Source organism: Fundulus heteroclitus, unplaced genomic scaffold, assembly GCF_011125445.2.
Source record: "Fundulus heteroclitus isolate FHET01 unplaced genomic scaffold, MU-UCD_Fhet_4.1 scaffold_36, whole genome shotgun sequence".
Taxonomy (NCBI): domain Eukaryota; kingdom Metazoa; phylum Chordata; class Actinopteri; order Cyprinodontiformes; family Fundulidae; genus Fundulus; species Fundulus heteroclitus.
Window position 1 is genome coordinate 615,331 of NW_023396770.1, and position 26,183 is coordinate 641,513.

General features: G+C 48.0%; 1 protein-coding gene across 2 annotated transcripts in view; it reads left to right on the forward strand.

Annotated features, from left to right (window-relative positions):
* The window catches only part of cfap61 (cilia and flagella associated protein 61), a 44,967-nt gene that overhangs the window by 14,993 nt on the left and 3,791 nt on the right, over positions 1-26,183 (forward strand). The window contains exons 6-20 of one of the 2 annotated variants that reach the window (XM_036130593.1): positions 2,800-2,914; positions 3,441-3,578; positions 3,651-3,733; positions 5,437-5,476; positions 6,189-6,325; positions 7,122-7,248; positions 10,206-10,283; positions 10,354-10,560; positions 11,955-12,083; positions 14,031-14,158; positions 19,033-19,122; positions 19,378-19,546; positions 21,065-21,242; positions 22,101-22,393; positions 25,339-25,666. In XM_036130593.1, the coding sequence (XP_035986486.1) occupies positions 2,800-2,914; positions 3,441-3,578; positions 3,651-3,733; positions 5,437-5,476; positions 6,189-6,325; positions 7,122-7,248; positions 10,206-10,283; positions 10,354-10,560; positions 11,955-12,083; positions 14,031-14,158; positions 19,033-19,122; positions 19,378-19,546; positions 21,065-21,242; positions 22,101-22,393; positions 25,339-25,666 (2,240 nt within the window). Of the gene's footprint in view, positions 1-2,799; positions 2,915-3,440; positions 3,579-3,647; positions 3,734-5,436; positions 5,477-6,188; positions 6,326-7,121; positions 7,249-10,205; positions 10,284-10,353; positions 10,561-11,954; positions 12,084-14,030; positions 14,159-19,032; positions 19,123-19,377; positions 19,547-21,064; positions 21,243-22,100; positions 22,394-25,338; positions 25,667-26,183 lie in introns of both variants that reach the window. The other variant, XM_036130594.1, reaches the window with a different exon arrangement.

Consider the following 26,183-nt stretch of genomic DNA (forward strand, 5'->3'; position numbering starts at 1 on the left):
CTACTAAGAGCTAAGGGGATGGATGGATCAACAGAGTTGTGGCTCTGGGTAAGTTTGGCAACTGTATTGAAGAGAAATCTAGGATTATTTTTATTCTCTTCAATTAATGATGAAAAATATGCTGCTCTAACTCTGCGAAGGGTCTTGTTATACAACAATAGACTGTCCCTCCAGATTAGGTAGGATTCCTCTTGGTGTGTAGAGCGCCATTTTCTCTCCAATTTCCTAACATTGTGCTTCAAGGAACGCAGCTCTGAATTAAACCAAGGAGCCAGCTTCCTGTGAATAATCACCTTCTTTTTCAAGGGAGCTACATTGTCTAATGCAGAACGCAATGACGAAGTCATACTGTTTACAAAGACATCTATTTGTGAATTGGAAGAAACAACATTACTGCTATCTGCAGGGTATTTCTGCAATACTGAGGATATTAAAAAGGGGACAGACTCTTTAAGTTTTGATACAGCATTATCCGATAAAAATCTACTATAATGGAACCCTCTTTTGGGGGTGGAGAACTCAGTTAGATTAAACTCAAATGTTATTAAAAAATTATCAGATAGGACAGGGTTGTGAGGAAATACTGTTAATTCTTCACAATCAATGCCATATGTCAGAACAAGGTCTAAAGTATGGAGCCGAGAGTGCGTCGGTTTATGCACATTTTGAGCAAAACCAATTGAATCTAGGATAGTTTTAAAGGCTACACTAAGGTTATCACATTCAGTGTCAACATGGATGTTAAAATCACCCACTATAATAACCTTATCAGTATTTAACACCAAATCAGATAAGAAATCTGACAACTCATCCAAAAACTGAGTGTAAGGGCCTGGTGGACGATACAAAACAACAAACAGAAGAGGTTTTATTGCCTTGCAGTTAGGATGAGGGAAACTGAGGGTTAAATGTTCAAAAGAACTGTAATTATTAGTTGGCCAATGTTGAAAAATATTTATTCACATTTTTTGGAACTTAAAAACACTGTCCTGCATGACAAAATACATCAAACAGATAAAAATTAAGAAATGATTTAAAATCAATTTTCCACATCTGAAGCTCATCTGCTAATTAAAACACAGCGCCCCTCGTGGACAATATAGGAACTGCAGATTTTCAACGAAAACGAAGTACATGTTTTTTTCTATAATTGTTTTATCATTCTCTTCCTTTTATCTCCTCTTTCTTTCACCTTTTCTTTTTTCTTCTTGTTCTCCCTTTCCTCTCCTACTTTCCCATTGTAGTGTCCATATCCTTTGAGATATTCCCCGCATGAATAATAATAAAACTATTCACATTCATAAATCAAGCAGAGCACTATGGCAAAAGCCGTACTGCTCCACTTGTGAAAGTCAAATCTGATGAGCTCTTTTTTGTCATGATTGGAGTTTTGTTATTGGTTTGTTTTGTACTTCTTTCTATTTTACCGATTCTGTCTTAGTTTTAGGTTCTGTCTTAGTTTATGGAATAGTTTGAGTTTTGTTGTGGTTTGCTTTTGTTCTTCGTTTTATATTATCAGTCAGGGTTCTGCAAGCTTTTAGTTCAGTTCTGTTCACCTGTCAGCTCACCTCCCTGTTTTCACCCAATCAGTTTGTCACTCCCCTGTCAGCAGTCACCAACCTATCAGTTCACTTCTCTGTCAGTTTGAATCTCGTTAGGCTTTGCTGCTTTGGGGGTTAGAGCATTACGTTTGTGTCTCAGAGCTTCTGGGTTCAGCTGCTCCGCTGGGTCTCCAGGAGCCTCAGTGGCAGCCCACTGCTCCCCAAGGGGCCGGGTTCAATGCAGAGGACACATTTCATTGGTATGTACGTTGCAATGACAATAAAGGTGATTACAATTATTATTAAACACCTGATTTACCTCCAGCAACACTTCATGATAGCTGCTTGAGCCAAAATATTACAAACCGAGGAAGCTGGATAAGAATTTAATACAAACCAACAACCTGTAAACTCCTAGCTCCCGGACCACTGCGCCCCGCAAAGACAGAGCAAACAACAGAGTTAACCCACAGCGACCAACAGCAGCAGCGTCACTGAAAGGCTAATTAATGCAAAATACACAGCATCTGTCTGCCAGGAACCTTTGTCCATGTTTAATAATGGAGGCGGGAGGCTGGGACCCCCAGGACCCGTGGCCCCCAGGACCAGTGGCCCCCAGGACCCAGGCCCCCAGGACCAGTGGCCCCCAGGACCCCAGGTTTTCTCTGCTGGCTGTAGTGTCCAGTTGTGTTTGCCACTATATTGAGGTTGAGTGGTGGAGTTGTTATTTTGGGTTAAATTGTTTTGCTTCTTTCCTGCACGGCTCTCTATGCAGACTCTCTCCATCTGTCATTGTAGCACAAGGAGCACAAACAGGTTTTCATGTTTATGAGTTTATGTCGACTAAAATAGAAGCAAAAACTGCGCTGCCATCATTTTCAGGTCTGATAACTGGCTCTGCTGGTGCTGAGTATTTAAATCTGTGTGCGGTTTGGTCCTAGCGTGGGACTCCAGCCAGTAAGCTCTCGTCCCGTAGAGAAAGTCCTTCTGACCTTCACAGCCTGCAGTCCTGGATGTTCTCCAGAGGTTCTGCAGGTATGGTTCTGCTAACCGCTGATTTCTGGGCCTCTGCTCAGACTGATGGAGCGGTTTAAAGGCTGCTGGTTGTTCTCATCCTAACCTTTTTCTCTTTTTGCATCACCGTGGTGACTGTGAGCAGACAGGATGTTATTCATGCAGGAACGTCTGAGCTGGAAGGTTCTGCCCTCAGCAGCCGCTCTGCTCTGTGCTTTCAGCTCTGTGTGTTGTTCTGTGGCAGGGTGGCAGACTACGATGACGTGATGCTGATCGTCAGGCAGCAGGACAGCAGCAGGCGGCAGGACGTTCTGATAGAACTGATAGAGAACCAGAAGTATCACGCTGCTGTCTTTGAGGTTGGTTCTGCTCTGTCTGCTCTCATGTCACCTCTGATTCCCCCGTTAGAAATCTGAGCAGCAGCTTGCTGACGGAGCTTTGAAGGATTTTCAGGAACCCCGCTGGGTCGGTTCCCCCCGGACCGGGACGGAACCGATCTGCCGTTCCTCCTGCGCCAGGCGCTCTGACATGTGTTCACGGCAGCATCTGGTGGATGTGAGCTGACGGCCAGCCAAGACCAGCTCTCCCCCAGCAGCCTAAGACAGACAGGAGAGGCTCTCCTGGGCCTCTGAGGAGCAGCACCTCCTCCACCTCCTGCAGGAGGAGGTGGAGGAGGTGCTGCTCCTCAGAGGCCCAGTAAAGCTTCTCCTGTCTGGGCCTCTGAGGAGCAGCACCTCCCCTTATGGTGGGGAGCTCCCCTCAGCGCCTCCTCCACCTCCTGCAGGAGGAGGCGCTGCTCCACAGACCGCTGCCTCCTGCAGCAGAACCCAGATACAGGAACCAGAACCCTAGAATCAGGGATCTAAAGCTGTTTTCTCTCCAAAGGACGGAGAACGCATCGTGGGCTTCATCGCCGTGACGTCTGAGGTTGATGTGGAACATCTTCAGCAGAACTTTGACCTCAGTGAGTTTGACGGTTTCTACAAAGAGCAACAGCAGAAGGTTCCACGTGGAGAACCCCAGGTACCGTAAAGCCTCCTTCAGCTGCAGCAGCAGATACCAGGACCATGACCGCTGTCCCTCTGGTGTCAGCAGGACCAGCAGACCCGCCGGGCTTCCAGGAGGTCCAACTGTTTCTGCTCTCAGCACTTCCTGGCTGACCAGGACTATCAGACCAGGTAACACACCTGGAGAGGAACCGCACAACCAGAGTCCTTCTCACTTCTTCAGGTAGAGGAAGGTTGATGAGGAGGAGGAAGGAACCGTTCTGGTTCTACAGGTGGTCTAAATGTCCACCTGTAGAACCTCAGTCAGCGCCAAGGGCTGTCTCCTTGGGGAGAAGTTCTGGTTCTGTTGATGAACCAAACTGTTGAACCTAGAACCTTTTGGACTACAGAGGAGATCGTGGTCCACTCAGTGACAGAGAGGACAGAACCATCGTCCACCGTGCTTTACAGCTGGTCTCAGCCGTTCCTCCATGGTTCTGTCCACCATGGTTCTGTCCACCATAGTTCCTCCTCCATGGTTCCTCCTCCATGGTTCCTCCATCATGGTTCCTCCTCCATGGTTCCTCCTCCATGGTTCCTCCTCCATGGTTCCTCCATCATGGTTCCTCCTCCATGGTTCCTCCTCCATGGGTCTGTCCATCATGGTTCCTCCTCCATGGTTCTGTCCACCATGGTTCTGTCCACCATAGTTCCTCCTCCATGGTTCCTCCTCCATGGTTCCTCCTCCATGGTTCTGTCCATCATAGTTCCTCCTCCATGGTTCCTCCATCACAGTTCTGTACATCATGGTTCCTCCATCATGGTTCTGTCCATCATGGTTCCTCCATCACAGTTCTGTCCATCATGGTTCTGTCCACCATGGTTCTGTCCATCAAAGTTCCTCCTCCATGGTTCCTCCTCCATGGTTCCTCCATCATGGTTCCTCCATCATGGTTCCTCCATCACAGTTCTGTCCATCATGGTTCTGTCCACCATGGTTCTGTCCTCCATGGTTCCTCCATCATGGTTCTGTCCATCATGGTTCCTCCTCCATGGTTCCTCCTCCATGGTTCCTCCATCATGGTTCCTCCATCATGGTTCCTCCATCACAGTTCTGTCCATCACAGTTCTGTCCATCATGGTTCCATCCATCATGGTCCATCATCTCTGGTCCTTCATCCAGGTCCAGCTCTGCTGACTTCACTCCTGCTGCCATCTTGGTAGCAGAAGAGACTTTAACCTTCATGCTGAGATGTTCTCCTCTCTGCAGGATGAAGGACTCAGGTAGTCTGGAGATGACCTTCCCAGGTTGATGGCAGCAGCAGCAGCTGCTCTGAGGTTCCTGCTGAGGTCTTTCTGCCCTCATGTTGCTTTAACCGTCCTCTGGAGGCTGCAGAGCAGCAAACGGACTAAAGTGCAGCTTTCATGGAGACGTTCTCACTGATGATGGTCAGATGACCTGATCAGCAGCTCCAGCAGCTCTGATAGAAGCAGGAAGCATAGATCCTTCAGCTTTGTCTGAATAAATGTCTCTGCTCACTCTCTCATGTCCTGGTTCTCCATCAGGGCATGAACCTCCTGAGGCTCTGCTGCTGCTGGCAGGCTGCTGGCAGGCTGCTGGCAGGCTGCTGGCAGGCTGCTGGCAGGCTGCTGGCAGGCTGCTGGCAGGCTGCTGGCAGCCGCCCAGCGCTGCGTCAGTCATAGGCTGGGAGCGCTGACTGCTAGTTGGCTCCCGCTGAGCTGCTCACCTCCCAGCTGCTCCTGCCTGCAGAGAGCGAGCGCGTTATTAACGAGCGGCCAGCAGAAAGTGACGGCGCGCTGAGGCTGAGCACAGATTGCTGCAGCAGTTGTTCCTCAGCTTGGCTCTAACTTCCCTGCTTCTGCTTGTCTTACAGATCCGCCGACTGTGTTCCTCACCTGTTCCAGCTTTTCCCTGTAAGTACCGGAGCGCTGCGTGGCTCCGTGGTGGAGCGCACCCAGTTTACACGGACCAGCAGGTACCAGCCGGTACCGGCAGGTACCGGCAGGTACCAGCAGGTACCAGCAGGTACCAGCAGCTGGACTCAAATAAAGCTCTGAACAACTTCTAACCTGGATCTAAAGGAACTCAGAACTTCTGCTGATTTACAGTTTTCTGGGAGTTTGTTCCAGATGTAGAGGAAAATAAATATCTTAGTGGAAGGACTTCAGAACCAGGTCCATGTTCTCTACGTTCTTAGTCTTAGTGAGGACTTCAGAACCGGGTCCATTTAGTTTACCTGAAGTTCTCCAGAAGAACCAGAGGACCTCCTCATCTATACCTGGGTTATGGAGGTCCATCTGGACTTCATGATGAAGGAATTACATTTCATCATTAAATTAACAATATTTAGTTTTTATTTCTTCCTAAACTGATAAATCCAGCATTGAAAAGTCCAGGATGTTTAATGCTGCATGAGTAGACGGGTCCGATAGGTGTCAGATGGATCAGGGAACATCAGAACTACCTGACAGAACCCAACAGAACTCCAGAGATCCAGCTCTGTGGTCAGATACTTCAACCCTTCAGAATGACTTTATTTTCTTTCTGCGTTCCTCAGCGGCTTTCTGTTGACTCCACAGAACCTTGATCCCATGGTTCTGTTCTGACTCTGTTTGGCCTCTCCAGGACCTGGACTACTGCATAGTCATGCTTCCCTCTGCTCAGCCCGAGTTCCCCTGGTTGCAGAACTTTGTGATGGTGCCGCTGCGACCCAGCAGCTTGCTGCTCAGCAGTCTCTACGTCCTCCACAGGTCCAGACTCAGGTGGGTCCGCCGCACCGTCAGTTCAGTCCCTTCAGAGGTTCTGGTGGGTCGTTCTGGTGGGTTGGTTCTGGTGGGTCGGTTCTGGTGGGTCGGTTCTGGTGGGTCGGTTCTGGTGGGTTGGTTCTGGTGGGGCGGTTCAGGTGGGTCACAGATCAGGAGAAGGAAGAAATCTCTGCTTTCTGACTGCAGATGCTTTTATGGGATCAGACGGAGTATAAAGGGTTTTATTGAGTAAAAATCATTTCTCTGAAAATAATTTCATGTCCAGAATCAAACCTCATCAGTGGAGGAAATTATTATTATTATTATTATTATTATTATTATTATTATTATTATTATTATTATTATTATTATTATTAATAATAATAATAATAATAATAATAATAATAATAATAATAACCTCTGGGTTCCTCCTCTGGGTTCCTCCCCTGGGTTCTCCTGCGTGCAGATCTGCGTCTTTTACTTCCTGGAGCTTCTCAAAGCAGCCAAGGTGCTGCTGCTGGAGAAACCTGCGGTTCTGTTAACCAGGGTCCTCGCCATGAACAGCAAGAACTATTTGGACCGATGCAGAACCTTGACCTTTCTCCCAGATTGTCCTAATTTAGGATCTAAAGCAGCTTCACATTTTGTAATCACACATCTAAACCTGCAGCAGTATGAATAGTTCTGGCCTCAGCTGTGGACTGAAGCCAGAACTCTCTCCAGTGACGGGTCAGAGGAGCGTTTCTGGTTCTGTCCGGAGCAACAAACCTTAGAACCTGCAGAGATCCAGAACCTTTCCTGTGTCTCTTTGAAGGAGTGTGGAGGTGAGGCTGTCTGTTCCTGCAGACCGCCACGCTGTGTCTGACCTGCTCCACAGCTTGGATCTCAGTGGCTGGGCTCTGAAGGACCTGGACTCGTTCTACAGAACCCGCTGTGACCCGGTGAGTCGCCTCTGAAAGGCTTATTTAGCTCTACTGGGTCCACTTTGCTCCCTGCTGGCCTGCTAGCACCTGCTAGCCTTGGTCAGACCGTCATGATGCGGTACCATTGATAACTAACCCTACCACTAGTTACCATTGATCACTAACCCTACCACTAGTTACCATTGATCACTAACCCTAACACTAGTTACCATTGATCACTAACCCTACCACTAGTTACCATTGATCACTGACCCTAACACTAGTAACCATTGATCACTGACCCTAACACTAGTAACCATTGATCACTAACCATGACACTAGTTACCATTGATCACTAACCCTACCACTAGTTACCATTGATCACTAACCCTACCACTAGTTACCATTGATAACTAACCCTACCACTAGTTACCATTGATCACTGACCCTAACACTAGTAACCATTGATCACTGACCCTAACACTAGTAACCATTGATCACTAACCCTGACACTAGTTACCATTGATAACTAACTCTACCACTAGTTACCATTGATCACTAACACTAGTTACCAATGATCACTGACCTTAACACTAGTTACCATTGATCACTGACCCTAACACTAGTAACCATTGATCACTGACCCTAACACTAGTAACCATTGATCACTAACCCTACCACTAGTAACCATTGATCACTAACCCTACCACTAGTTACCATTGATAACTAACCCTACCACTAGTTACCATTGATCACTGACCCTAACACTAGTAACCATTGATCACTAACCCTAACACTAGTAACATTGATCACTAACCCTACCACTAGTTACCATTGATAACTAACCCTACCACTAGTTACCATTGATAACTAACCCTACCACTAGTTACCATTGATCACTGACCCTAACACTAGTAACCATTGATCACTAACCCTACCACTAGTTACCATTGATCACTGACCCTAACACTAGTAACCATTGATCACTGACCCTAACACTAGTAACCATTGATCACTAACCCTACCACTAGTTACCATTGATCACTAACACTAGTTACCATTGATAACTAACCATACCACTAGTTACCATTGATCACTAACACTAGTTACCATTGATCACTTACTCTACCACTAGTTACCATTGATAACTAACCATACCACTAGTTACCATTGATCACTAACACTAGTTACCATTGATAACTAACCATACCACTAGTTACCATTGATAACTAACCCTACCACTAGTTACTATTGATCACTAACACTAGGTACCATTGATAACTAACTCTACCACTAGTTACCATTGATCACTAACACTAGTTACCATTGATAACTAACCATACCACTAGTTACCATTGATCACTAACACTAGTTACCATTGATAACTAACCCTACCACTAGTTACCATTGATCACTAACACTAGTTACCATTGATCACTTACTCTACCACTAGTTACAATTGATAACTAACCATACCACTAGTTACCATTGATCACTAACACTAGTTACCATTGATAACTAACCATACCACTAGTTACCATTGATCACTAACACTAGTTACCATTGATAACTAACCCTACCACTAGTTACCATTGATCACTAACACTAGTTACCATTGATAACTAACCATACCACTAGTTACCATTGATAACTAACCCTACCACTAGTTACTATTGATCACTAACACTAGGTACCATTGATAACTAACTCTACCACTAGTTACCATTGATCACTAACACTAGTTACCATTGATAACTAACCATACCACTTGTTACCATTGATCACTAACACTAGTTACCATTGATAACTAACCCTACCACTAGTTACCATTGATCACTAACACTAGTTACCATTGATAACTAACCATACCACTAGTTACCATTGATCACTAACACTAGTTACCATTGATAACTAACCCTACCACTAGTTACCATTGATCACTAACACTAGTAACCATTGATCACTGACCCTAACACTAGTAACCATTGATCACTAACCCTAACACTAGTAACCATTGATCACTAACCCTACCACTAGTTACCATTGATAACTAACCCTACCACTAGTTACCATTGATAACTAACCATACCACTAGTTACCATTGATCACTAACACTAGTTACCATTGATCACTGACCCTAACACTAGTTACCATTGATAACTAACCATACCACTAGTTACCATTGATCACTGACCCTACCACTAGTTACCATTGATAACTAACCCTACCACTAGTTACTATTGATCACTAACCCTACCACTAGTTACCATTGATAACTAAGCCTAACACTAGTTACCATTGATAACTAAGCCTAACACTAGTTACCATTGATCACTAACACTAGTTACCATTGATCACTAACACTAGTTATCATTGATAACTAACCCTACCACTAGTTACCATTAATCACTGACACTAACACTAGTTACCACTGATCACTAACCCTACCACTAGTTACTATTGATAACTAACCCTACCACTAGTTACTATTGATAACTAACCGTACCACTAGTTACCACTGATCACTAACCCTACCGCTAGTTATCATTGATCACTGACCCTACCACTAGTTACCATTGATCACTGACCCTAACACTAGTTACCATTGATCACTAACACTAGTTACCATTGATCACTAACACTAGTAACCATTGATCACTAACACTAGTTACCATTGATCACTAACCCTAACACTAGTTACCATTGATAACTAACCCTACCACTAGTTATCAGAGAGTTTTAAATGCTATAGAGGAAGATGCTCTCCTGCCCTCAGCTGTAGCTCTCAGGATGTTTCAGTCTGGCGTAATGAGGATTGGCTCAGGTTCCAGGAACAGCTTCTCCTCTCCGCCTGACGCCCCAGCTGTCGCTGCCGCCGCTCCAGAACAGATAATAATTACTTGTTGAGCGAGGAAGCTGCTCCTCCATGTGTGTTCATGGCTGTGTGGGTTAACATCCATGCAGCTCCTGTGTCGTTGTGTCGTTGCTGTCGCCAGGCGGGAGAGCCTCTGCAGGCCTTTGTGGTCGTGGTGGACGGTGAGCTGGTGGGGCTGCTGGTCATCAGAGACGAGCAGGTAAAGGTTTCTGCATCTCTGCTCTGAGCTCACTGTAACGTTACGACTGACAGGAACGCTTGTCTCCCAGGACATCGAGTACCTTCACGCACGCTACGACGTGGACAGCTTCATCCGTTTCAGCCGCCACGGCTACGAGGAGCACGCCCACATTCGCCACTTCGTCCTGAAGCCTCGCTGCTACCATGTCACCAGATTCTGGTTCAGGGAGGTCCTGCGGCTGGCCCACAAGTCCTGCCTCTACCACCGCATCTACTCGCCTCTGCTGGCGGACCAGGTGAGTGGGCTGGGCCCGGGGACCCAAACAGAGGGGACCCGGTCACAGGGGACCCAACCACAGGGACCCAACCACAGGGACCCAACCACAGGGACCCAACGACAGGGACCCAAACACAGGGACCCAACCACAGGGACCCAACCACAGGGACCCAACCACAGGGTACCGGGTCACAGGGACCCAAACAGAGGGACCCAAACACAGGGACCCAACCACAGGGTACCCGGTCACAGGGGACACGGTCACAGGGACCCAACCACAGGGACCCAAACACAGGGACCAGATCACAGGGACCCAACCACAGGGACCCAAACACAGGGACCCAAACACAGGGACCCAACCACAGGGACCCAAACACAGGGACCCAAACACAGGGACCCAAACAGAGGGACCCAACCACAGGGACCCAACGACAGGGACCCAACTACAGGGACCCATTCACAGAGGACTCGGTCACAGGGGACCCGGTCACAGGGACCCAAACAGAGGGACCCAAACACAGGGACCCAAACACAGGGACCCAAACACAGGGGACCTAACGACAGGGACCCGGTCACAGGGGACCCAAACACAGGGACCTAACGACAGGGACCCGGTCACAGGGGACCCAACCACAGGGACCCTGTCACAGGGGACCCGGTCACAGGGGACCCAACGACAGGGACCCGGTCACAGGGACCCGGTCACAGGGACCCGGTCACAGGGGACCCGGTCACAGGGACCCGGTCACAGGGGACCCGGTCACAGGGGACCCGGTCACAGGGACCCGGTCACAGGGACCCGGTCACAGGGGACCCGGTCACAGGGACCCGGTCACAGGGGACCCGGTCACAGGGGACCCGGTCACAGGGACCCGGTCACAGGGGACCCGGTCACAGGGACCCGGTCACAGGGACCCGGTCACAGGGGACCCGGTCACAGGGACCCGGTCACAGGGGACCCGGTCACAGGGACCCGGTCACAGGGGACCCGGTCACAGGGGACCCGGTCACAGGGACCCGGTCACAGGGACCCGGTCACAGGGGACCCGGTCACAGGGACCCGGTCACAGGGGACCCGGTCACAGGGGACCCGGTCACAGGGACCCGGTCACAGGGACCCGGTCACAGGGGACCCGGTCACAGGGACCCGGTCACAGGGGACCCCACCGGTCGGGTCCTGGGGATGCAGAGGTCCAACGTGCTGCAGCTGGTTGCTGCTGACCCTGCAGGTTCTGAGGAGGCGTAACGTTCTCCTCAGCTTGTAGAAAGCGCCCCCCACCCTGAAACAGGAAGTGCTCCAGGAGTAGTGAGAGGAAGCCTCAGCTGCTGCAGCCTCCTCTCAGGACCTCATTATCAGCCGGTTAACCTTTCTCTCTCTTCCTCACTGACTCTGTCCTGCTCCTCTGCTCTCAGACTTCCTGCATTCACCGTCTGGAGTTCATCCTGGACTCTTCGGTGCCGGTCCCGCCTCGGCAGCAGCTCGTCTACCCGCTGGAGGAGCTTGGCATCAACGCCCCGTCCCGGCGGGTCACCGAGGATCAGGTGGGCCGAGCAGCAGCTGCCAGCCGGCGCTGGCTGGGTGTGTGGTGTCCACCAGGGGGCGCCGCTGCACCAGCTACACCGGAATAAGTTCACAGAAAACTGACAGATCAGATTTAAAAGTGAGGTGAAAGCTGCCTGTTCCAGCAGGTGATGTGCAGGAGAGAGAACACCTGCTCAGGTAGACTCAGGTAGACTCAGGTAGACTCAGGTAGACTCAGGTAGACCTGCTCCTCCATCTGGTAGATAGATCAGTTCTCCACTATTTAAAGGTCAGAAAAGGTTAGAAGCCCCAACTGTCACTTTGGCTCTGAGTTCTTTTCTCTGAATGTTGACCACCGTTCACTCCTTCCTCTCCTCTGACGCACAGCTTCATCTCTGAGCTGTTTCAGCCTCCTCTTCCTCAGGAAGAGCGATCCACTGTCAGCTCGTGTTTCTGTCCTGAGGAGATGATGTGAGCTGCTGCTCCTCATGGATCATCTGATCTTCTGGAAGCAGCAGCAGGACGTTCCTCTGCTTCAGCTCTGAAACCAGCCTCAGCCTGGTGTCCACCAGGCAGACCAGAAATCACACTTTGGTCTTAGACTTTTTATTTCTCACAGAATAAATATAAAGAGAAGAATAATAATAATCAATACCTTTTTTCATCTGGAGAGGGAGGAACCGAGATTCAGAACCAGCCACGCTTGTTACTGGGTTTAAATCTCTCAGAACCGGCTCATGTCTTCCTCCTCCTCCATCTCTGCTAGAGAACAGTCGGGTTGCTGGTTCAACACCGGTTCAGTCTGCCTACAGATGCTCAAAGCCTATCAGATCTTCTGGACCACCATGGAACATCTGGAGGATCATCATCAGATGACTGGTGCTGAAGGCAAAGTTCTCCTGGAGGCTGCAGTTCTACTGGGTCCGCCTGGACACCCGGTCCAGCTAGAAGAACTTAGAGTCACGAATCTTTAAATAAAACCTCCGCCCAGCGGTCGTCCTGCCACGGTTGAGCTGGACCTGAACAGAACTTTGCACCAGTCAGCGTAAACATTGTCTACCAGCGGTACCGTGGCGTATCCCACAGTACCGGGTCAGCTCGGCCCGGTCCACGGGTTTCCTTAGCTCTGATTGTTGTTGCTGCATATGCTGCAGCTCTGGTTGAGGTGAAATACACCAAAGGGGTTCTGTTTACCAGCAGAAAGAGAGTTTAAAACAGCAGAATGGGCCAACAGGGCCACGATTTAACCAGAAGACCAGAGATACTGCCGCAGAACTTCCTAAATCATAGTAGCACTAGAACCCTTTAAGGGGAAGGATGAATTTAACGGCACACTGATCCTCTCTGGCCCGGTTAGGAAGCCCAGCACCACCGAACTCTCAGAACCTCCTCGGTGGTCCATGAGCACAAAGAGCCGGTGCTGCGTCTGGACTCTGTGCCTCCATACAAGCTGGGTTCTGCTTCTGGTTCTCTGAAACCTCTGATGGTTCTGCTCCAATCCTCACCGTCCCACCAAGCCGGGAACTACTCCAGCCCTGGCTTCCTCCTCTCTGCTGCTTCCATCCAACCAGGTGCATTGTGGGCCTGATGGGAGAAACTGAAGGAGGCGTCAGCAGCTTCAGACTAACCGGGTCTCACTAGTTCCTCTGGGATGGTTCAGATCAGCGTTCTGTCCCCGACCCGGCCGCATGGAGGCGGAGCCTGCAGAGCTCCACCTCATCATCACCAACCAGAACCGCCGCCTCCCAGGGATGAAGTGGACTGGGTCTGTTTGTCCCTGACAGCCTCCAGGTTTCTGTCCGTAAAGCAGCTGGAGGTCATCTCATGTTTTATTCTCTGAGCGTTTTGGCCAAACTGCCAGACTGAGCGTGGACCTGAGAGAGATGCAGGTTTCCTCAGAGTCAGAAATCTATGAGCTGTGCTGTAAGCCTGAGTCTGACAGACGCCGTCCTCTCTGTTCCCGCCAGGCGCCGTTTGCTCTCTGCCTCATCAGTAAGAAGCTGACCGTAGAACCGAAGGTCCGGATCAACGCCAGCACGGTGGTGGTGGGGGCCTCAGACACGGGCCTGGCTCTGCTGGAGGAGCTGTGCTTCTGGTGAGTCCTCCTAACCTCAGGTTGTCCCTCTGACCTCAGCAGCAGCCGTTCTCGCTCTGCCACAGGAACCAAACGGTTCTGCGTCACAGGTGACTGACGTTCATGATGGAAACGCCTTCAGAAACAGAGCAGACTACCTGAAAATGAGCTCTGAGCAGCGTCTCCACTCCTCTGCTCCTTCAGCCAAAGCTGCTCCTGCTCCCATGTTGATTCTTTGTTTACATGCTGCAGATCCCACTGACCTGCTCTGCCGGGGCCAGCAGTGCATGCTGGGTAATCAGCTGTGGCATCTGAGGACCTGATGCTCACTGAAAATCACACAGGTTCTTAGAGATGCAATTAAAAAATAAGCCTGATTAAGGCGAGGCACGTTTATTTCTGAAGCACTTTTCAGTAACAAGATGATCCAAAGTGCATTTCATCTAATGCTGATAGTAGAGTTAGATTTACGTCAGGCTTTTCATTCTAATAGGTTTTTGTTGACGACATCAAACCTGCATCATGATGATGTTGAGTAATTTCTACCTGGATTAAGTGAAAAGAGCAGATCGGGTTAAACGTCGTCTGTTAAACCGTCCACTTCACCTCCATGTTCCCCTAAATCCTGCAGAAATGTTGGAAAAAAGGTTTCTATATGTAACAAAACAGAGTTTCTGTCGTTTAGTTTCTATCCAGAAGTGCTCCACCGCTCTCTGCGTCGCTGCATTCTAGTGGAAATGTTGTTTTTAATCCTCTACATGTATTAATATTTCACCTTTCAGTAGCAGCGCTGATAATGTTCTGTTTCTACCCCCCCCCCCCCCCCCCTCAGCTTTAGACAAAAGCCACGAGTTAGAGCGCCGGGCGTGCTGCACTCACCTGTACTCTCACGTCCCACGTTAACGCTTTTTACCTGTACATCAGATGGGGGCCTAGTGCTTAGAGCATTGTGCTTTTGTCCTGGAGGTTCTGGGTTCTACTCCCGCAGACTGCCACTCTGGGTCCCTGAGCAACACCCTTAGTCCCAGAATGCTCCCTGGTGCCGTACAGCGGCAGGGATGGGAAGTTTCACTGGAATGTATGTTGCAAATAAAGGTTATTAATATAGGTTCACATTCCACAGTCGGATTAGATGCATTGATCTTTTTTCCTCAAAAGTGTTTTTTCTGTAATTAATTCATAGAAATTAACGTTTAAAGTACCTTTCTTTGTTTCTGGCCAAATTAGAAACACTCAATCAGAATCAACTTTATTCGCCAAGTTTGTGGCAAACAAGGAACTTGATTTTGGATTCCATCGCAGGCAGACAAGAAAAACTATAAACTGCAGCCTAAAACATTATGCAGAGAAAAAAGGTAAGAACACAGGAAGACCACAGGGCTGTGTCCTCAGCCCAGATCTCCTCACCTGTTCACCCAGGACTGTCCTGCTGTCCCCCCCACAGACAGTGGAGAAGTTTGTGGACGACTCCACTAGTGGGTCTCATCTCCACCAATGATGAGTCCCACTACAGGGAGGAGGTCAGCAGTCTGACACAGTGGAGCTCCAGGAACAACCTGATCCTGAACACCAGTCAGACCAAGGAGGTAATGATGGACTCCAGGAGGTCCAGGAGGACTGAACACCTCCTCTCTGCAAACAGGGGGAGGTGGTGGAGGTGTGGACAGCATCAGGTTCCTGGACATCCACATCTCCTCTGACCTCCTGGACTGTGAACACCTCCCACCTGGTGAAGAAGGCCCAACAACGGCTCTTCTTCCTCAGGAACCTGAAAATGTCTGGACTTGCCACTAAGCTGCTGAGGAACTTCTACAGAGCTACGATAGAAAGCGTTTATGTCTCAGCATCACTGTGAGGTCTGGGAGCTGAACAGTCCAGGAGAGGAAGGACCATGCAGGGGATTGTGGGACGCTGTCTGCAGGATCTAGACTCAGTTTACGCAGAATGAGTCCAAAGAAGGTCCACTGACCCCCCCCCCCCCCACCCCACCCCACCCCACCGCCAGGCAAAGTGCTATACATATATATGTATATATAGCCCATGGGTCTCAAGATTAAATGTAACAATGGCATTTTGGTTAAAACAGAGTCTGAAGCAGAAAAATAAAAAGACTTCATTGACCTTAAGCTGAGCCACAAATGCATCTGACATGTATGATGGAGGCTTAGTCAGCTGTGGCTGGTTTACCTGCTGAGGGGCGAATGTACCTGATCTGAATAAAACCATCATATACGGCTCTACCGGGTGTACTTTCTATGTGACTGATGAAAAGCAGACGCTGGGATAAACATCTGGCAGCTGTTAGAAGAAGAAATATTTGTTTCTACCGCGGGTCAGAGACAGCCTGAGCTAAAGGACAGCTTTGTCACGCTGAAGTTTCTCCTCTTTATCAGCTTTACTTGGGGAATCCAGACTGTGGACAGGTCTGTTGACTCCAGGTCGGACGTTTAGCATGTTTTTGTCCTGGCTGTGAGATTAACTGCTGCGGGGAACAATGAGACGCTGAGGGCTGCAGAGTGAGAGGCGGCCGATAGCTGCCAGGCAACCGGGGCTGCTGTTCTGTGAGAGCGAGATATCCTGGAGCCGGAGAGGATGGAGAGGATGGAGGAGGCAGCTGTGTGAGGCCTGGCCATCAGCTGCTCTGGCTCCAGCCCCCTTTAATTAGCCGCTCGTCAGGGATCTGCAGCAGCGATCTGTGTTTGCTGTCACTAATGAGTTGACTAATGAGGCAGTTAGAGTCCGCTGCTCTAATGCTGAGGCGGCGACACATTCAGAGGGTGAAGCATGGGTCAGCTCGGCCCCCTTTATCAGCTCCATCCAAACCTCCCCCTCTCAGCTTTCTAACCCTAAACTGATTTCCCTGAGCTCCCCTCCCTCTCTAACTCCATCAGCGGCCGGGTCAGGGTCGCTCAGATAAAGAGCTGAGCGGCGGCTCGGCCCTCTGCCCGCCGCGCTCAGGCTGCAGGGTCACCGCGGCCGTCTGTCGCTGGTGATAACAGATCCAGAACCGCTGATTCTGCCCCATAATTAGCCGCGTTGCCTCCGAGCTGCAGCAGAAATCCATCCTCAGTTTAGCAGCAAACACTGACTTCTGATTACAGGACGTTCCTGATTCACCTGCTCAACACATCAGAACCTTTAACTCAGTTCAGCTGTTACAGACACACCCAGAACAGTTCTGGTTCCTTTACCAGGACTCGGTATTTCTGCTGCTGTTTCCTGTTCCGACAAAGTCTGACCTAAGCTGACTGAGAAATTCAATCCATCAAGTGTTTATTCTAAACCACAAGCTTCGTCTGTCATCAGCGGACCTCTCCTGCAGACGTAAAGCACCTCCTGCATGTGTGAAGCAGTGCGGCGGAGCAGATGTGCCGCCAGGCGTTAATTTTACAGGAAGCAGAGATAAGAGCGCAGCAACAGGCCATCAGTTTATCCCGGCGATAAGCAGCAGAGCTGCAGCGGCTCTTATCAGCCGCGTATTGTCCTGAAGGCCACAATGAAACCGCTCATTTACATCACAAGAAACGCTCTGAAAACAAAGAGGCGGGAGGCTGCCAAAGATTTTCCTGCTCAGGAACCATCAGGGAACTGCAAAAGCTAAAAACATTTATGATACTGGTTCACGTCTTCTTCTATATTCGTTCGATAAAGAAACAAAGTGGCCCAGTTGGGTTTAAACCTGCGGATCAATGACATGAAACAGCAGATCTGCTGGATGGGTTCTACAGAACCTGGTCCTGGAGGTTTAACTAAAACACCTTCAGACCTGAAACCAGCCAGCAGAGCTGGTGGAGAGCATCTGATCACAGGTTCTGTTTGCAGTTTATTTAACTTCTGCATGTGTGGCGTTTTGGACTGCTGACCCATCCAGGGCGCTGCCCAGAGACCCTGCAAGGAGAAACAGCTATAAACCAGGGGGGTGTGGACTCGTTATCCCAGCATCACTGCATGCAAAGGACCGCCTGGAACGTAAGAAAGCTTAGTACCAATCATTCAGACCCTATGCCTGTAAGATGCTCAGGTCTTTGGTTCCTCACAGCCACTACTGAGCATTTTCCTCATGGATAAACCTCACAGACACAAGTTCACTCTCACCAACACCTCCAGGTGATCCAGGTGCTACAGACTCACTTCTATCCATAAACCCTGTTATTATCTTCAGCTGTCACTTTCTACATGTCATATTAATTAATCCTGTTATTACCTTCAGCTGTCACTTTCTACATGTCGTATTAATTAATCCTGTTATTTTTCCTAATTAATCCTATGTACTTTTTCCCTTTTAGCATTTTGTCTGTTTCTCTCTTTTTTTCCTCTTCTACCTGTTTCTGAGTCCATTAAACATGAAATAGTCCCTGCATAGATTCTAATAAAGCTTCTTGCATTTATAAATCAAGCAGAGCTCTATGGTGAAAGCAGTAAGGCTCCACTGGTGAAAGTAAATCTGTCTTTGGCATTAAGACAACAATTAATGCTACATTAGCAGACAGGACAAAAAAAGAAGTCCGTTGATTCTTGTTTGATGCAACATGAACGTTTTTAAATGTGTGGAAGTGGGAAGGTGATCCAACATAACCACAACGTATGGATTCTATATTTAAAAACAACCAGAGCAGTAGTATCAGTAAAAATGTCTGACTTTCGTTGCTGGAAGAGAGAACCTGGTGTCTTCCTGCCACTTCCCTGGGAGGACCAGGTCTACAGGAGGAGACTGAAGGACGTGGCTCAGAGCCATTGCTCCTTCTGGACCGCTGAGTCCTCCTGGTTCTGCCAGCTCTACCAGGCCGTCTCCGTCCACCGAAACCTTCTGAGTTTCCTGGAAAGCTCCAGGTTCTCTGTGTGCTTATGGTGTCATGTGGTCCGTTTTTCATTCTGTTCTGTTTGTCATCTTCCAGCTCTCACCTCCGGTTCAACAACCTCACCCTCATTTCAACGCATGGTTTCCCAAACTACGACCATCAGCAAGTCGGATTTCTGTCCACAAGGTGCATAAAGAACAGCAGACGTGTTCATGCTCAGCATGAAGTTCGCTTTGGTCCAGTTTTCTACAGCTTCGCCTCAGGAAAACTCCACCCTGCAAACTTCTGTCATGTAACTTTAGTCAAACTGAAGTTGAACTTCCTCAATGTGTGAAGTGTTTGTTTTGACTGGGAGGAAAATCCAATTAGTAGCAGTTCCTGTAATGGCAGCTGTTTGCTGTGAGTCCCAGACAGAGACGTTCTCTCCTGCATCTCCTGCAGCCACGCCTTCAGCAGCAGAGGCCTGGCCCAGACCCACCTGCTCTCCTGCATCCGTGTGGTGGCAGCAAAGATGGTGAGGATCAACAGGAAGTCCAAATACGTCCTGGTGGCTGATGGGAAGAAGGTCCCATACGACTACCTGATCCTCTGCACGGGCCTTCAGTACCGGGTGAGCCTAACATCTTCCAGTGGAACCAGTCCTGCTCCTAATCAGTCCCCTCATGGTTTCATTACGCTGCTGTAGATCCTGGGACAATAATGAAGGTTAAATCAACTCAGTTTTCTGCCAGCATCCTCAGAGACGATTGCTGCAAAGCAAAGTTGTTTTTTTATTTCAGCCTGCTGCTGCTTTCTTCTTCTGTGGTGTTGTTAAACCCAGCAACAGTCTGGGAGTCCAGCTTTAGTCGTGATGCCAGCGGACTTTTAAAATGTATCAATTAATAAAGTGTACAGCTTCTACTTGGCTACAAGCTCTCAGTTACACCTGAGGATCATCTGCATAGAAGATGACATTATGATGCCCTAAACAAATAGGCAGGGATAACTTTATTTTGTCAGGGCAGAGTTACAGTTTATGAAGATTCAGACTCCTCAGGGTGAAGATGTGAGGTTCTCTGCTGCCCATAGATGTCACTATATTTTCACAGTTCTCCTTTAATTTACAGTAGTATTAAGATCTTTATTTTTAAAAAGCTTTCTGACAAACATCCACAGAACATGGCTGCTGAATGTCTTGAGTGGTGCTTGAGATCAGAGAGAGTGGGGAGGAACATACTGGTGTAGAAGATCAGAAAGATAGGGCAGCAAGAGCTTAAAATCAGCTCATACCTGGCAAGGCAACCAATGAAAATTTCAATTCACTTTTATTCATACAGCACCAATTCATGAAACACATCATCAAGGCTCTTTCCAAAGTCAGCTTCCATCAGATCCTCCAGGTTGGTGAGAAAGTTTCCTCTCTAAGGAAACCCAGCAGGTTGCATCAAGTCTCTCCAAGCAGCATTCACTCCTCCTGAAAGAGCGTAGAGCCACAGTGGACAGTCGTCTGCATTGTTGATGGCTTTGCAGCAATCCCTCATACTGAGCATGCATGAAGCGACAGTGGAGAGGAAAACTCCCCTTTAACAGGGAGGAGAACCTCCAGCAGAACCAGAACCAGGCTCAGTGTGAACGCTCATCTGCCTCCACCCACTGGGGCTTAGAGAAGACAGAGCAGAGACACAGAAAGCTCAGAAGCTCACGTTGACCCAGGAGTACTTTCTATGTTAGAGAAGACAGAGCAGAGACACAGAAAGCTCAGAAGCTCACATTGACCCAGGAGTACTTTCTATGTTAGAGAAGACAGAGCAGAGACACAGAAAGCACAGAAAAGGATATCAGTGGTGGCGTAATATGCCATTTCCCAGTTTTGGTTGAAATGTGAACAGCTGCCTTTTGAACCATCTGCAGGCCTCTAGGTCTTTTCCTGGGTACCAGACAGGAGAGCATTGCGGTAATCAGTGTGTGAAGACACAAAGGCCTGGATAAGAAGCTATGCAGAGATTGTGGCGGTCCAATGACCATCAAGTCTGTCTTTTCAACATTAGGAAGGAGGAAATGATTAGACAACCACTGGTTACTGGTGTTCCAGTTTTGAACACTTGTTGCAGTCTTCTGAAATGTGAACAATGATCTGATGCTGCTGCAGGTACCCTGTCCCACTGGTGTGGATGTTACCCAGCCTGTCACTAACAGCCAGCTGGACCCCGAGGTGTCTGAGCGAAGATACAAAGGGCCCGTCCCCTCCAACCTCTTCACCATCAGTGACCTCCATGACGGCATGGCCGCCCGCCGCTGGCTCTGTGACAACTTTGTGGATCTGCAGGGTAAGTGAACCCCCTCCTCCAGCCGCACTAGCACCTAAAATGAATCTGTAGCAGCGTGTCATCACTCAGCCAGTCAGCGCTGAAGTGCTCCGGTATAATTAGCAGCTAATTAGCTGCAGAGAAATCTTTCATCTCTGTGAATCAGGTCGGCCCTTTTCCATCCATTTTCCATTATCAGATCAGTGTGTGAGAGGCAGCGAGATACACAGCGTCATTAAGCAAAATTAATCTGCTCTCTGAAGGAATTGTGCTGCCATCGAGAGTACGGCTTTTATTCTCACTAATTGGCTGATCCAAGTCATGAAGGAAAACCATTAATAAATGCAAATTACAACAGCAGACACTCCGAGATAGCATGTTTATTTCCATATTTCACCATAAGCACTAAAAGGAACCACAGAGTGCATGTAAATGTGTTTGTCTCAGATGGATTCAGTCTGAGTAAAGAGTCTGTTTCTGCTGCAGTGAGGGAGGATTACAGCAGCTTCCAACACATCAATGCAGCTGGAAGCAAAAACGTTTAATTTGTAGAAAATGTGAATAATAATAGATCTGTTACGATGAAACTTGGATGCAGGACAGTGGACAGAAACCGCCAACACCCTCAGTGTGTTGGTTCCTCCTGAACCAGGCATGGCCAGTGGGGCGGGTGTTCTCTTTACAGCGCTGCTGCTCACCCTTGCTCTAAGCTGTAAAGCAGTGTTGAATTTAGAGTATTGCTAAGTTATTCCTTCTTGATTCAACGTGAGAATGATCAGATTAAAATCTGCCTTCAGTTTTTTTCCTTAAAAGTTTGACCTCCAAGATGTGTAAATGTTGCAGAGATCCACGTTGCCTCCTTGTTGAATCTGATCGCAGATAACGCCATCGTTTACGGAAACAGCCTGGATGTCTACATCACCGTCCAGACGCTGCTCAGCCTTGGTATCCGTGGATCTCGCATCCATCTGATCCTCCCTCCCTCAGAGCCCGGCGTGTCCTGCTTCCCAGAACCCTCTGTGGAGCGGGCCGTGGAGGCGGCCATGAGGAAGGCTGAGGTCCAGGTCCACCAGAACTGCATCCTGGCTCAGATAAATGATGGAGAGCAGCCTGACCCGATCAGCTCCGTCATTTTCACCACCGACTCAGAGCTTCTGCGACTGAAATGTGGAGTAAGTTCTTGTCTTAAGTCTTTTAGACAGGATCTGGCTTTTTTTCAGCCCATTCTTGTTTCTACAGCACAAATTTAAACCAAAACGAAAGTGTTGAGTGACCAAACAAATCTGGTGGATCTGGTAGTGCTGAATTCGCCTGGCGGATGGTAATTGACCTTGCTTGAAGCTCCCTGTGTTTAGAAGAGACTGAATTGTTTGGGCATTTTTCCCATTTCCATCTCTTCTGTTAGTTTCTGTGCTGCTGTTTTCTGTTTTCAGCCTGAGGTTTTCAGATTTGTGATCTGTGTGAGATCATCACCTGCTGAGAACAGGCCTCAGTTCACCTTAGCTCAGGCTAATAGCTGCCGTTAGCTACTATTATAAGGTGACCAGATTTCTATAATCATGGGCATGGAAGGTGCCTTCGACTCAGCTCTTCTACTACATCGGGACAGCAGCAGGACCGGGTAAATACCTCTTGCTGCGTTAAACTTTTTTACTCCATCATGATTCACTAAAATCTGGGACAGTTCCAGGGACAGCCTTTGTCAGGGACAGATCATCCAAAATGGGGACTCTCTCCAGAAATCTGGTCACCCTATACCATTAGTGGCAATTATTTACTGGTAGCTGATATTAGCGACTGTTAGCTATTATTAGCTGTTATTAGCGACTGTTGACTGCTCCTGGTTACTGTTAGCTACTGTTAGCTGTTGTTAGCTACTGTTAGCTGCTGTTAGCTATTGTTAGCTGCTATTAGTCGCTATTAGCTACTGTTAGCTGTTGTTAGCTACTGTTAGCTTTTGTTAGCTGCTATTAGTCGCTATTAGCTACTGTCAGCTGTTGTTAGCTACTGTTAGCTGCTGTTAGCTATTGTTAGCTGCTATTAGTCGCTATTAGCTACTGTTAGCTGTTGTTAGCTACTGTTAGCTTTTGTTAGCTACTATTAGTCGCTATTAGCTACTGTTAGCTGTTGTTAGCTACTGTTAGCTTTTGTTAGCTGCTATTAGTTGCTATTAGCTACTGTTAGCTACTATTAGTCGCTATTAGCTACTGTTAGCTATTGTTAGCTGCTAGTAGTCGCTATTAGCTACTGTTCATCATCATCAACTTTATTTATAAAGCGCTTTATAACCAGCCACAGCTGACACAAAGTGCTGAATATTAAAAACAATAAAATGATACCAAGTGATAAACTGGAAAAACTAAGCACACAACAATAAATTAAGAAACTTGCTACAAAACACAATAAAACAATGCAAATACAGATAAAAACCACACCAGTAAAAATTAAGTCAAATCAAATCTCACTTGGTTTTAAGGCCAGTGAATAAAAGTAAGTTTTTATAATGGAAAATGAGGGGGCCTTCTCTATTGGGGCCCAAATAGAGAAGGCCCTGTCTCCCCTAAGCTTCTGCTTTGAGCTGGGAACCACTGGGACTAAGTGGTTAGCGGACCTTAGAGACTGGTTGGGGGTGTAGCGGTACAGAAGCTCTACCAAGTAGGGCGGGGCCAAGTTATCTAAGACTTTAAAAACGAACAAAAGCGAATGAAGGGATGCCAGGACCAGAGTAATATGCTCCCTTTTACACGTTCCCATTAAAAGACGTGCTACAGCATTTTGCTGCAGACGAGCAAGTGATGACTGGCTGATTCTGAAATAAAGGCAATTACAGTAATCCAACCACGATGAAATTACTGTTTCCAACTGTTTCCTTTAAGGATGGCTTTTATTTTTGCTATTTTTCTCAAATGATAAAAACTAGACTTCAATGTGCCCTTTATTTGACTGTCAAGGTTAGTCTTAAAAACAAGATTTGTTAGCTGCTACTAGCTACTGCTGGCTGATATAGCTGCTGTTAGCTGCTATTAGCTACTGTTAGCTGCTATTAGCTACTGCTGGCTGATATAGCTGCTGTTAGCTGCTATTAGCTACTGTTAGCTGCTATTAGCTACTGCTGGCTGATATAGCTGCTGTTAGCTGCTATTAGCTACTGTTAACTGCTACTAGCTACCGTTGGCTGCTATAGCTGCTATTAGTTTCTACTAGATACTGTTGGCTGCTATAGCTGCTGTTAGCTGCCATTAGCTACTGTTAGCTGCTGTTAGCTAGTGTTAGTGACCTTTTGAATGTGTCGTGTAGCCAATGAGAAAGCGCAGTGAGGGAAACCCTGACAAAAAACAGCTCCCCTCCATGTCACAGTGCAGCAAACATAGAGCCGTGGTTCGTCTACACTCTTTAAACAATACCTGTTTTTTATGTTTTTCCCTGTTAAATGAATCCACAAACTTCATTGGGTTTTGTTCCTCATCATCCAAGTTTATTTACTCTGAACGTTTCTGACATCTGAATGATCCCGACTTAAATCTTTTCGTGTCTGGTGTGCTGTGCTTGCTGTCTGACCGGATGTCACAGTACGAGCAAACCTGTTTTATCTACGATTGTCTCATCATTACATATGGTGCCCTCAGGCTTTGAAAATCATCCGACTATTTTAAAATATTGTTGTGTGAACCAGCCTTTATATGTTACATAGACTCAGTCAACACAAAGAAGACATTTTAAGTGTTTATTTTGGTTAATTTGGATGATTACGTCAGACCATTAGAAAGGATTTTAACACAGATCATCTAGAACAGTAACAGCTTCCAGAACACCTCAGCAGAACCACAGGCTGATCTCCTCCATGCTGCGCTGCACTGATCCAGACCCGGTACTGGGAGCAGAAACTACGTAGATGCTGTTCAGTAGGTCCAGATTTCTGGATTAAAATCATCTTTTTATTGGTCTGATGTGATATTTTCCTTTTCTGATTAACTAAATGTTGGTTTTTATCAACTGGAAACCAGAATCTTCTGTTGAGTGTTGATTTTTCAGCTTGTTTTTATTTAAGCGTCAGATCCAGGGTCACAGTAAATGAAACTGACCAATGAGGTGAGCTCTGATGGATCTCTCCTCTCAGGTGTTCCTCAACCTTCACAATAAAGGCGTGGACTACGACAGCTTCCACAGCATCAGAACCTGCTTCCTGCCCTTCGACGGCAGACTGGTGATAAACAGCCGCTTCCTGACCAGCGACGCCTCCATTTACGCTGCCGGGCCCCTCACCAAGTTCTCCTGCAGATACCACTCAGATGAATGGACCCACGCCAACTTCAACTCCAAGGAGGTGGGCCAGGATCTGGCCGCCGTGCTGCTGTCCCGCCTCGATCCCACCCAGGCGGCGCCAAAGGATCCTCCATCCCAGACGGATCTTCTCATCCCACTTTACAAACAACCCAAGATCCAAGGTCCGTCCTGCTGCCCGGCTCAGGTTCTTCCTCTCAGGCTCCAGAACATGTTCAGAGTTTCTGTGCTGCTGTTTTCTCTCTCAGTGAAAGTGTTTCTTTACACAAACACGCTCTCAGCCTTCCGCCCACGTGTCACAGCGGCGCTCGCTGAGTCCCGCGCATTGTTGAGCAGACCAAGGCCGCTCTGCAGCTTCCAGCAGCACAACAGCCACTCTGGGCTGGCCTTCTGTGAAGCAGGGACACGCGTGACCTTTGCAGCGCCACATCACCGCCTGTTATCTGAGTCCATTAGCTTTGCTGTTGGTGGAGGACGCTGGCTGCCATTGTCTGCTTCAGCAGCTTCAGCTTCAGCTTCAGCTTCAGCTCTGCTCTGCTCTGTCAGGCTGGTAGAGCCGCTCTGACGCTGGATTATCAGCATCTCTACATCAGATCCAACCTTTTAGCTGCTGGCAGTCAGAAAACACAACCATTAAGGCTGGACCATGTAGAAAAAGAGCATATTGATAAAATAGAAATG